This window comes from Takifugu flavidus, chromosome 10 (genome assembly GCF_003711565.1).
Source record: "Takifugu flavidus isolate HTHZ2018 chromosome 10, ASM371156v2, whole genome shotgun sequence".
Lineage (NCBI taxonomy): Eukaryota > Metazoa > Chordata > Actinopteri > Tetraodontiformes > Tetraodontidae > Takifugu > Takifugu flavidus.
Genome location: NC_079529.1, coordinates 10521927 through 10533937, shown reverse-complemented (window position 1 = coordinate 10533937; position 12011 = coordinate 10521927). Strand labels below are relative to the sequence as shown.

The 12011-nt window shown below is 44.0% G+C and overlaps 2 protein-coding genes across 4 annotated transcripts in view; one reads left to right on the top strand and one right to left on the bottom strand.

The window, feature by feature from the left end:
• tmod4 (tropomodulin 4 (muscle)) overlaps positions 1-12011 on the top strand; it is a 291784-nt gene that overhangs the window by 274897 nt on the left and 4876 nt on the right. Inside the window, exon 1 of one of the 2 annotated variants that reach the window (XM_057044530.1) lies at positions 9711-9729. The exons of the other annotated variant lie outside the window; for it this stretch is intronic. The gene's annotated coding sequence lies outside the window, so the exon portion shown is untranslated. Of the gene's footprint in view, positions 1-9710; positions 9730-12011 lie in introns of those variants that run through there. 2 annotated transcript variants of the gene reach the window in all.
• LOC130532148 (eukaryotic translation initiation factor 4 gamma 1-like) lies at positions 1204-8972 on the bottom strand. Of its 2 annotated transcripts, XM_057044524.1 has the most exons (10): positions 7320-8972; positions 3658-3942; positions 3441-3572; positions 3056-3265; positions 2857-2958; positions 2455-2779; positions 2250-2368; positions 2083-2167; positions 1747-1884; positions 1204-1616 (listed from the first exon to the last, which is right to left on the bottom strand). In XM_057044524.1, exons 2-10 carry the CDS (start codon positions 3931-3933, stop codon positions 1468-1470), a joined length of 1536 nt encoding a protein of 511 aa, XP_056900504.1. In that variant the 5' UTR covers positions 3934-3942; positions 7320-8972; the 3' UTR covers positions 1204-1467. The 2 variants fall into 2 exon arrangements, with proteins under 2 accessions (XP_056900504.1, XP_056900503.1); XM_057044523.1 differs by lacking the exon at positions 7320-8972 and having other exon boundaries at positions 3658-4070.

Genomic DNA, 12011 nt, shown 5'->3' with positions numbered 1-12011 from the left:
GCCTGTGGTCTGTGCGAGAACAAGGCCCCCCAGTGTGTTCTATTTTCCACATTCCTGGACCCTGACATCAGCCAGGCTGCAGGAAGGCCCCCCCTCCCACTGCCTTCCCGACCCAACAGTCTGAGAGTGGATCCCAGCAGGGTTGGGGGCCCCTGCCATGTCTCCCCACACGAGCCCCCAACAATGAAATCAGAAACGCTTCCTGCGACTCCCGTTGTTGTGAAGCTTCTTCTGAGGGAAAACCTCCCACAGACCCACAACCATGGTCTGATGTCTGGATCAGGATCAGGATCAGGAACAGGAACAGGAACAGGATCAGGGATCAGGGTCAGGGTCAGGGTCAGGGTCAGGGTCAGGATCAGGGTCAAGGAAACACTTCCACACTCTCCTTCCTGTCACATTTATCAAAGAAACCATCATATTTCAGATGTTTTAACAAAGAAAATGTATCCATCATCCATCCATCCATCCATCCATCATCCACCCATCATCATCAATCCACCCATCATCCATCCATCTTCCTGACTCCTCAGAGAACCCTTTATCATTTTTTCAGACGACTGTTATGAAGCGTCTGACTGAAGCTTTTTCTCCTAAACTTTCTGCATGACTGGACCAATCAGCTCGTCTCTGCCTTTTTCTGCCCCGTTCAGCTCAGATGTTTCCCTGATGCCGTCATTAATGAGGCATTCAGGAGGTTTCCAGTAACTCTGTGTGTGTGTGTGTGTGTGTGTAAGCACTGTGTAACGGAACAAAGGAGGCGTGGGAGGAGGAGACTTCAAAAGCAGGGGGGAGGGGGGCAGATAAAGCTGCTGTGGCATCAGAGACAAAGGAAACCAGATCCTCCATGTGACCCTGAATGCAACAAACACGCACACACACATAAATACATGCACACACACAGACACACACTTGTAGATCTATGGATTTGTATACACAAACACTATTTTTACATAATTGAGTTTACATTTCTAATATTATGTATGATCAATGCCACATTGTGGCACAAGTAAAGAAATTGCCCCCCCTCCCACTTCCATCCCATTACATCAAGCTTAATTACTGAGTGTTTTAGTATCACTCAAAGAACAAATATAAGAAATACGCTCAAAACATCAGAATCTATTTTACTTTATATACCACTTTATTTTATCATTAACCATAATAAAGGGTTAATACTTGTTAGAGATCGGGCTCTTGAGGTAGTTTTAGTGTCAATGTTTATTACTGCCTTCAACATTCAACCTCAATAAACCAAAACTCCTTTAGAGAGTAAAACATGATGATCACATCAGGATAAATGGTGCCAGTCGGGACTTTATTACCCAACTTCACTAAAACATAAATGATACTCAAGGACTTGTATTTGGACATAAATTGAATTTTATTCAAAGACAGATGAAATTATTGACAAAGAAATAATGCAGATTTTCTTAAAAATAAAATATTTTTTTTTACTCCCCAAGTTCACTTTATCCGTCTGTTCGCCTCTTGGAGCCAGGAGAAGAAGTTGGTCACGGATGTCACATTGACTGAGGATGACCTCCACTTAAAGAAGGTCTCATCCTGGATGACTTCTTCATCCCACAGCACATCAAAAAACATGCGCAGCAGACCTACACGGACACACACCAGCAAGAATCACAGGAATAAGTCAATAGAAACACACCACTGGCTCCTGGATTTGGAGTTCAAAGTTAAAATGAACAAAGCCGTGACCGTTGAGGTGGATGGATGGACACTCACCATCAGGTTGGTCTATGTGGACCACCAGCTGCTGCAGAACGTGCAGGGCCACCAGCTGCTTCTGGTCATCCTTGATGAACCTCTTGAGGAGGCTCGCTCTGTCCAGCAGCTCGTAGGTGTTGAGAGTATAAACCCCACCTGACAACACAAACACTCTCTTCACACCACCGTAAAGAACCTGAACACATCTAATCATGGACCATAAAGTGTCCCAGACTGGTTTTGTGCTCACATCATGTAAAACAGACTTCTGTGTGGAGTAAAACTAATGAATCATGTTTTTGGACAGAAACAGGCTGAGCTTTCTGCCTCTATATGACTTTATAGAACACTTACAGTCAACAATGACTGACTGGCAGACCGCTCTCATCAAGGCCCTCACAAACCCGTCTGATGACCTCTGCCTGGTGTTGAGGGTGTTCTGGGAGGGGGAGAGGAACCTTTGTTAGTTTCATGCCTACAGTCACAATCTCTAGAAAAATCCAGTTTAAAGGTCCAGTTACCTGGATCCACTCCTCTATTTGATCATTGCCAGAGTTGTTCTGCAGGAGTCTTCTCAGTGTTTGATACACTTCTTCTTCACAGTCCTGCGCTCGTGCCTCCTCCTGGTTCTTGTGGTCAACTGCAAAGAGCAACAAGGAGTGAAAAACCCATCCAGGTGTCAGCTTTAAAAATGCACCCAATCCTTTGGCTTTTTCAGTTATTTACCTGGAATTTTGTTGACCTCTTTAACCCGTGCTCCTCTGTTTATCTGTTCATCCAGGTACACCACAGGTTCTCTTTGTTTCGGTCCCCAGGTGTTTCTCATGCTCCTGCATTCATATTGTTTTGGTGACCCAAGAGTTGAGCTGCTGCCCCTCTGGTACCGCAGCTTCCGGTCTCCATCACAGTTGCGTCTGAAGTCCTGGTTGAACTTCCCAGGAATCGCTTTCTTCAACTGGAGCATCTCCCTCTCCTCAGCCAGCTTCACCTCTTGGTGAAGCTGCTGGATGGTTTTGGGCCCTTCATCTCTCCTTCGGGGAACCCAATCGTTCTGAAGGCCACACATGAGATGTGATGAGAATTCAACTTGCAGACTATATTCATGATTTAGCCATGAAAGAGTCTCACCTCTCTTAGGGCCACAACATCCTGCAACATGAATTTGAGTCTTGACGACATCTTCTTCTTCATTAGGTTGCAAATGAGGCCACAGTAGCTGTTGATTTTTGGCTAAAAGGAAGAAAATAAAAGGAAGAAAAGAGTCCCACTCGTTTATGCGTAGACTGTGTGTGTGTGTGTGTGTGTGTGTGTGTGTGTGTGTCCTTACGATCTCAGTCTCGGTGTCCAAGTCTTTCCCCACTGTGGTCAGGAGCTTGCACACACACTCCAGAGACTCCTCGGACTCGTCCTGGAGCAGTTCACCTATACAGGTGTGTATGATGCCCTCTGAGATCATCTTCAGCTTGAAAAGCTCCCCAACGAACCTCACGGTCCCCAGTAAACGCACGCAGGCCTTGTGCCTGGTCTGCTCCAGGTCCTTTGGGGGCAGATTTGCATGTATTTAATTTAGGTGAAACACTGTAAAGGTTACATTTAAGTTTGAGTTCAAAATCGAACTATTCTACCGTCCGTGCCAGTGGAGCAAGAGTTATAAATAATAATAATAATTGCACTGGCATATTTGGTTCTGCTGTAGGCGTGCCCGTACTCACCTCTTGAGCAACAGACACATCGTTTTCCTTTTCTGGCAGGAGTCCTCTGTTCCGGAACTCCATCCGGCATCTTGTGAGCAGAACGTTGTGAAAGTAGATGAAGTCATTGCTGCTCTTGGACGAGACCCTCAGCTGATGTGGGAAAGGTTTGGCACATCAGTAACAATAATCTGGTCCACATCCAACCAATTGTACAGACAAAGAATGCAGAGTTTACCCCCTTCAGGTGGTGACACATGTTAGCGTAGGTGGCGCTGTAGCTCTGCTCAGACAAAGCCTTGTTCACGATGAGCTCAACGACCGCGTTCAGCGTCTCCTCAGTATCGATGTTGAGCTCATCCACCTGCTTCATGAGGCTCTCAAACATCTCAGGGGTGAGCTTGTTCAAGATGCCCCGAAAAGTTCTGATCAGCTTCTCAGTCCCTTCTGTCCATCCATCTCCCTCGCCACCACACTGGGGGCTTCTGATGGAGGGAACCACGTTGGTGTTCATAGTTGGAGTCTGAAACCACAAGAAAAAACAAACATTTGCGATAATTTAGAAAAACAAGTAAATTTATACTGTCACATACGAATACGCCATTTTCTTTGAAGTGTTAAATAGTTTCAACTGAGGGAAAATTTCACCTTAAAGTTTCCATAATGGCCTGTTTTTTTTGGTCATGAAGACATGATAATATGAATACATTTGGTAAAAATGCTAAAGAAAAGAAAAAGGTTCATAGTTTCAAGATGACCAAAAGCGCAGCCTTGTAAAAGCTCAGTGGCAGTGATCTTAAAACTATCAGAAAGGGAGAGTTCACTCACTTGCAGTAGAAAGTCAGTATTCAGACTGGAGTTTTGCTGGTTGTTCCTTTATAAATGTTAGGATTAACTTTAACTGTTAATATATTAGCAGGTTACGATTAGCATTAACTGTTAATATTTTAGCAGTTTACGATTAGCATTAAGTGTTAATATTTTAGCAGGTTATGATTAGCATTAACTGTTAATATTTTAGCAGGTGCTTGTTGTTGGAGTAAGCTTAACAAACCTTCAGCGGGATTTAACAATATAGACTTTAGGTCTTTTATTTGAGGTCTTTCATGTTTGCTCCAATGAAAAAACCCTGTCTTTCATGTTGAGACGTTGATCCTTTGTCCTTTGATGTGCTCTGTGACTCCGCCTCTCCAAGCAGATCCCCGCCCTCTGGCTTTGTGCTCATGCTTTGGTGCTAACAGTCAATCCTCCATCTACTTTGTTCTTTAGAAGTGATCTCGCTCTCATCCAGCATCCGCTCTTTATTGCATTAATTAAACCAAATTAGTTTGGTCTCGGGCCCCTGTATCACCCTGTAAAGAGTTTTCTGATTCAAATCCAGAAAATGGTGTAAAAATACAATTCTAATTTGCAGCAAAACCTCCAGGCTGGATAGCTACATGTTCACTATGGATTTTCAGTATCTGACTTAATTTAGACCTCCTCAAATAGCAACCTGACGTTACTCAACTGTAAATATACTAAGGGAGAAGTCAAGCACAACGAGGGATGTGCAGCCAGAGGTGAGTCTACAAAATATCCCATTTTGCTTCATTTGTCCCCAGATGCTTTTAAGATGAAACTTCAAATTCTATAATTTGTTAGTGCCTGAGAAATGTGTTGAGCCACAGCTGTACACAGTTGCTAAGGGCAAAGGTCAGGGTCTTCACCTATTTTTTTTCCCATTTTCCCCAAGACTTTCAAATGAGCTGCTGAAAGTATAGTATCTTTATCAATGGTGTTCCAGTAAACATCCTGCCATATTCAGCACCCTCAGAAGTTCCAAAGGTTAAAGGACAGCAAAAATGTGAATGTGAGGCCTTCAGGTCAGCCAGGAAAATCTGTTTCTGGTTTCTTCTCAATATGTTTTATCAGATTAAATTTTAAAAATGACAGGTTTATCATAAGGAGGTGCTGGACTAATATACACAGCTCTGGGCAGGCTTTGTGTTCCCAGGTGGAAAGGTCAAGTGAAAAGAACACCTTTTCTCATTTCACACACAGTTTTAAGACAGACTATTTATACATAACATTTTACTTGTGAGGGGGTTACCCTTTTATTTACTAGTATTTATTACTAATGTTAGCATATTTATTTTTTTAATATTTGTGATATTGTTGCTGCTATAAGAGATTCTGATATAATCAAATTATATTGTATTTTTCTATGATGACAATATTTCCTCTCAAACATTACGATTATCATCACCGCAATAAAATATTAAAATCATGATAATCATAACAGTATTTTAATGTTGATTATTATTATTATTCTGTGTGTGTGTGTGTGTGTATATATATATGTGTGTGTATCTATATGTGTGTGTGTATATATGTGTATATATAAAATATATACTATTGATATATATATATACACTAATAAATTAATTCATTTAAATGAATACAAACAGTATAATTTCCTATGAAAAACGAAAAACAGAATCTTCAAAAAAGTAAAAAACAGATTTGTCAGAAAACTACTAAAAAGAAGAAAGAAAGAAAGACAGCTGTAGTTTGTGAGCTACTTCCTGTTTAACAGACTACACATCAGAATCACATGACATGATCGTGTGATTCCAGTGACCAATCAAAAAAAAATCCTGTCTCAGCTAATCACAAAATTGGTCCTTCTGCAGAAAACGATTCCGATTTCAGTACTGGGATGTGTTCAATTCAAGAAGATTGATGAGAATGCACATTTCAGGTATTAATATTGCAATGAGGGCAATTTTTGAAACTTATACAGATCAATCATTAGGGGCACTGGATGCTATTTACAGGGTTTTCTTTGTGGGGACCATGGGAAATGTCCTCACAACAGAAAATGTCCTCACAACAGAAAATGTCCTCACAGCAGAAAATGTCTTCACATGTTAGGTCGTTTGTCACTATATTGTCCTCACAAATCCAGCAGTATAAGAACACACACACACACACACACAGTCTGGCTCCATTCAGCTTTTCTCCATTCAGCATAATTTCCAGTAAAACGGAACTTTAAACACAGAAGGAACCTCGTTTCATTCTCTCAGGTTTCCATCAGAATGCTTCTTTCATCTGATTTATTCAAACAAATTGAGTTTTGCTCTAGAATTCGATCAGTTCCCTCAAACTTTCACTATCAAAGACGACTTTAAGCTCTTTTCACACATGTGATCAGATTATTGATCCGAGAGGCGTCACTTCCTGTTCTAGCCAGGGGGGGCGGGGCATTCATTCAAACAGTTGAACAAAGATCCATCCCTCCATCATCCCTCCATCATCCCTCCACCATCCCTCCATCATCCCCCATCATCCCGCCATCACCTGTCTATCCCCTACCATCCCTCCATCATCCCTCCATCATCCCCCTACCATCCATCCATCATCCTTCCATCACCTGTCTATCCCCCATCATCCCTTCATCATCCCTCCAGCATCCCTCCATCACCTGTCCATCCCTCCATCATCCCTCCATCACCTGTCCATCCCTCCATCATCCCCCATCATCCCTCCACCTCCCTTCATCACCTGTCCATCCCTCCATCATCCCTCCATCATCCCCCATCATCCCCCATCATCCCTCCACCATCCCTTCATCACCTGTCCATCCCCCAATCATCCCTCCGTCATCCCTCCATCATTCCCCATCATCCCTCCATCATCCCTCCATCATCCCTCTTATCCGGTCTTATCAGGATTCTCTAGTTTTATAGTTTATTTGTCTGTTTTTAGCGTTTTTGTGACACTTTTACACTTTTATTTTGAGCCATTTCATCTGAATTGGACACATTTGCTGACCCCCGTGAGGACGGGCCCAAACTGCCACGTCAGTCTGGATAATAACATGGTAATAGCAGCTTTAATAACAGCTTTATTCACCTGTAAACTGCGACACTGTCGTCAGCCTCACTCTGTTCCAACGCGTCTCGTCTCGATGACCTCACACCTCCGTGTTGGCCTGAGATGACCTCTGCTTCAGCTGGGGGCCCCGGGTCCAGACCAGAACCAGCAGGTTTGGACCCTTCACATTTCAGATGAGGTCATGTGACCAGAACAGGTCATTAACATGTTAGCGCCAGTTAACAGATATTTACTTTACTTCCGTCCCATGAAGACGGACGCGCTGCTGCTAATGAGTCAACTTTAACCGGACGGATATGATATCTCCCTGTTTGACCTTTAAGTTCACAGATTACACCTGTACTAAACACTTTTACAACGCCACCTTTATGACTCTTTATGGACCTGTCGTATAGATGAGTCAGCAGGAAGCACTGGACATATTAGGATGGAGGCAGAAGGTTCTGGGGAAGTTCTGAACAGCTGGAGGTGGAACGTTGCAGAACAGTTCCTCTGTAGACACACACACACACTCACACACACGCACACAAGATTAGACACCCACTGGATTAGATTAGATTAGATTTATAATAATACTAACAATAACAAATCATAAATGTATTTTTTTCCTGTTTATATTTCTTTGATAAACTCCATCGTTAAAAAACAGCCACAAAACATGAACAGAAAGAAAATTCTAATTCAAAAGACTCAGATGTCAGCATTTATTCCTCCTTTAGTGTCAGTTAAAAGTTTACAGCCAAAAGCAAAGAACCTCTGTCCTCTGTCTGCTTTCATGATAGATGATCAATATTGATTAGTGATTCACAGAAATGAGAATCGGCAAAGGTTAAAACTGAAACTTCAGCACTGCGTGCAGACCCACTGACTGACCAGCAGGGGGCTCAAACATCAGTTTACCTTTCTAAAATTTTATTTGAACTATAAAGAAGAAGAAGTTGGAGGGATGTGATCACGTGTTGGAGCGTCCCACCGCTGCTGTTCGGGCACCTTTAATGGACCCTGGGACCTAAACACAGCATGTGATGGAGGCCACGGGGGTTTCTTTGTTTTCTGGTCTGGTCTGGGCTCGGCTTCCTGCAGCCTTTTAGATGTAAGAGTGTGGTAAAAATGTTCTACTGCATTCCAGAAGAGTCTCATTCACACACCTTCACCTGTGTGTGTAGCAACAGTTTATACTGCAGGAAGTCTGGTGACATTCTTCAGGAGTTTCTCAACAAAAGAATGAAGAATGCAATGAACACCCTGTTCTTTAGAAGCTGTTGCGCAACTGAAACTCTCCTCTGTGTCATGAATGATATGTCAGAAACATGGATGCAACGAGGTCTCCATCCATCAGGCTCAGCTCTGCTCTGCTCTGCTCTGCTCTGCTCTGCTCTGCTCTGCTCTGCTCTTGTTTTCCTCTTCGCCTCCTCTCCAGCTGCCAAACACTGCGGGGCATCCAACAGTGGGGACACACAGTTGCCTGTTTGAAGGCAATGATTTCATAAGAACTCTGGCAGCCGTCAGCGTTCCTCTGCTGCCGCCTGCTGGTGGGAGGAGGCGCCGCCGTGTGGAGCGCCTGGTGTTGATGGAGCTTGGAGGGGAAGAATCAATAGTCCCGATATTTGAGGATGAAGAAATATCAGATAAAAATGCTCTGGTAAGAGAGGAAAGAGATAGGAGGTTGAGGAGAACTTAGTTTGGGCTGATCACAAGCAGAAGAAATTAACTAAAAAATAATGCATGTGTGGAAATAATGTCGGCCAAATTACAAAATGAAAAACTGAATTTTGATTATTTTCTATTTTTTTTAAACCCAACATTTTAAAAAAGCTGTTAGACAGTTCTGAATTCTCTAATTTTAAGTCTAACGGGGATATTTTCTTCCGCTCCGTAGCTTTTATTTATTAAAAACAACATTGAAAGCTGAAACCCTTCATTGATTATTTTCTCTCTTTGTTCCTATTGAGAGACACGTCTTTTAATGAAGTCTTAGTAAATCGTTTTTATCAGTGCAAATAGACCAAATCGGTGCTGATTTTTAACCTGTTTTGATCTTATTTCACTATATTTTGCTCTGTTTTCACTTAAACTTTGCGATCTGGTTTAAAGTTACACGTGTGGCCGCTAGATGGCGGCATTTGACCGGTGGAGCGTTCAGCTTTGGAAAGGAAGAGTTAACGCACCTGCCTCTCTCTCCTACACACACACACACACACACACACACACACAAGCACGCACACACACGCACTAAAAAAATTAAATGCTGACTCTTCAAAGTGTCACCAGTCACTATTCCAGTTTCAGCACAGCAGAGGAGGAGGGGGTAGACGGAGGGTGGGGGCTGTGGGGGTTGTGGGGGGGCAGAATGGGGGGGAGGAGTGGGAACAGTTTCTCTCTTTCCAGCTTCTGGGGGCTTCAGCACTGCACGCCGGTGAAGGTAGGTGTGAGCCTGATCTCTCTGCTCTCCAGCGCTTGTTTTGGGGGGGTCCTGACAGGATGGGGGGGGGCAGAGGTCTGTGGTGATTGTTCTGTCTAACCTCTCCGATAGTGTCACAATTGTGTCAGGGGGCTTCTGCAGTGTGTGTGTGAGTGCATTCGTGCGTGTGTGAGTGTGTGAGTGTGTGTGTGTGTGTGTGTGTGTGTGTGTTGGGGGTGTTAGGCCGTCCATCACCGGGGGGTTTAACTCGTCACAGGGGAGTTTGTAAATCAGAACAGAGGCTTAAGTTTGTCGTTCAAGTTTGATCCAAGAAGAATTTTGGAATCATTTTAATTGTCGAGGATTAAAAATGAAAACACAAACGTGTGTGCGTGTGTGTGCGTGTGTGGTGTGTGTGTGTGTGTGCGTGTGCGTGTGTGTGTGTTTGAGAGAGACCCACAAACTCCTCAGAAAACCGTCTGATTCTGCAGCTGCAGCAGGATTCAGACATCAAATCCAGTTTAAATCACCTCTGTCCATCTTCAGTCCAAACGTAATCAGGAGATCAGCTTCCTGTGGGCTGTCCGGGACCCTCTGGAGGAGCCTCCTCAGGTCTCCAGGATTGGCTCGGCTGGAAGAAGCTGACTTGTGAAGCTAAAATTAAGCTCAGAGGGCAGATTTGGAATGTTACACTTGGGCAGTAAGACGTGGAGGAGGAGGCGACCTGTGCATGGTGACAAATCTGCTGAGCCGCCAGTGGCACAGAGGTGATGCACAGGCCAGAGAAGGTGGCTTTAGAGGGTCCTGACCTGTGGGACATGAACACACCCTCGCAGCTGGAACATCTGGCTCTTCTGATCAGAGATTCAGGTGACGCACAGACAAAGAAACAGGAGCGGCGAGATCTGAAGCTCCTGCGTAGAAACCGTCTGTGGCCACCCTGGAAACACTCGGGCCTGGAAATCACCCGTGAGCGTCTGAGAATCACCCGTGAGCACCCAAGAATCACCTGTGAGCACCCGAGAATTACCTCCAAACACTCAAGAATCACCTGTGAGCACCCAAGAATTACCTCCAAACACTCAAGAATCACCTGTGAGCACCCAAGAATTACCTCCAAACACTCAAGAATCACCTGTGAGCACCCAAGAATCACCTCCAAGCACCCGAGAATCACCCGTGAGCACCTAAGAATCACCTGTGAGCACCCAAGAACCACCTGTGAGCACCTGGAAATCACCTGTGAGGGTCTGAGAATCACCCGTGAGCACTCGTGAATCACCTGTGGGGTCCCCAGTTTTCCCAGTTTCCAGTAGCTGTCGTTAAACTGGCCCAATAAAGCTCCTGTGTGACCAGTCTGTCGTGAAGGACGGCAGCTGCAGGAGACGTCCCAGCGTGTAACTGTGTGTGTATGTGTGTGTGTGTGTGTGTGTGTGTGTGTGTGTGTGTGTGTGTGACAGGTGCTTCTTCACTTGTCAGAGTGATAAATGTGGTTAAAGACGCATCACAACACACCAGAATACACACATCCAAGGTCGCTGGGCGAAGGCTCCTGGGGTCCCGTTTCCATGGCGACCACACTGGTGCGCTGCTGTAAACAAACCAGTAGAAATGATCTTTTTATGTGTCCAGAAAGCAAAACTTTAAAATCCCGGAGTTGTGTTCAAAATTAAATTTATGGTCAAGTGAATGTAATTAGGATTATTACACATCATTCATTCATTCACTAATTTATTCACTCACTCACTCACTGAAGGTAACAATAAATCATTATTATAAATCATTTAAAAAACAACAAATTGGTCAAAACACAGTTTATAAAACATTTAAGGATAAAAAAAATGAACTGATTTTCCATCTGTCCCTAAACATTAGCGCCAGCTAATGGGTTAGCATGTGAGCTCGCGCATCGCTTGTTCTTAGCTTAGCCACAGCTAACGCTAACTTGACAATCGTGCCGAAGCTTTTACGGGTTTTATACAGATGTGGAAGACAAACGCCCAAGGAAACATCAAACTGGGATCATTTCCTACGTCCCGTTGTTGAATATTAGTTTAATTAGTTTAGACAACGGTGCTACCACAGATGCTAACGGTGGGGTTATTAAATGTGGGCTGAACTGATAGAAATGTGTGTGGGTGTTTTCTCGGGTGTGTCCGCGCTGCCTGAGCGAGCGCGAGCCGCGGACCAGCCAGGGTTTAACTCGACACCCGCGGCTAAGCTATTCTTAGCGGCGGGGCTGAGTTTGAGGTTTAACGTTACAGCGTTTCTCTGCATTTGTTTCCTCAAGCTACACACGCACACACACA

Excerpts from the sequence above, each read along its gene's own strand:
- LOC130532148 (XM_057044524.1), bottom strand. The coding sequence starts at position 3,933 with ATGAACACCAACGTGGTTCCCTCCATCAGAAGCCCCCAGTGTGGTGGC. Across the intron at positions 2,780-2,856 it reads ATGTTGTGGCCCTAAGAGAG|AACGATTGGGTTCCCCGAAG; the intron begins GTGAGACTCTTT and ends TGTGGCCTTCAG. Across the intron at positions 2,168-2,249 it reads AAATAGAGGAGTGGATCCAG|AACACCCTCAACACCAGGCA; the intron begins GTAACTGGACCT and ends TCCCCCTCCCAG.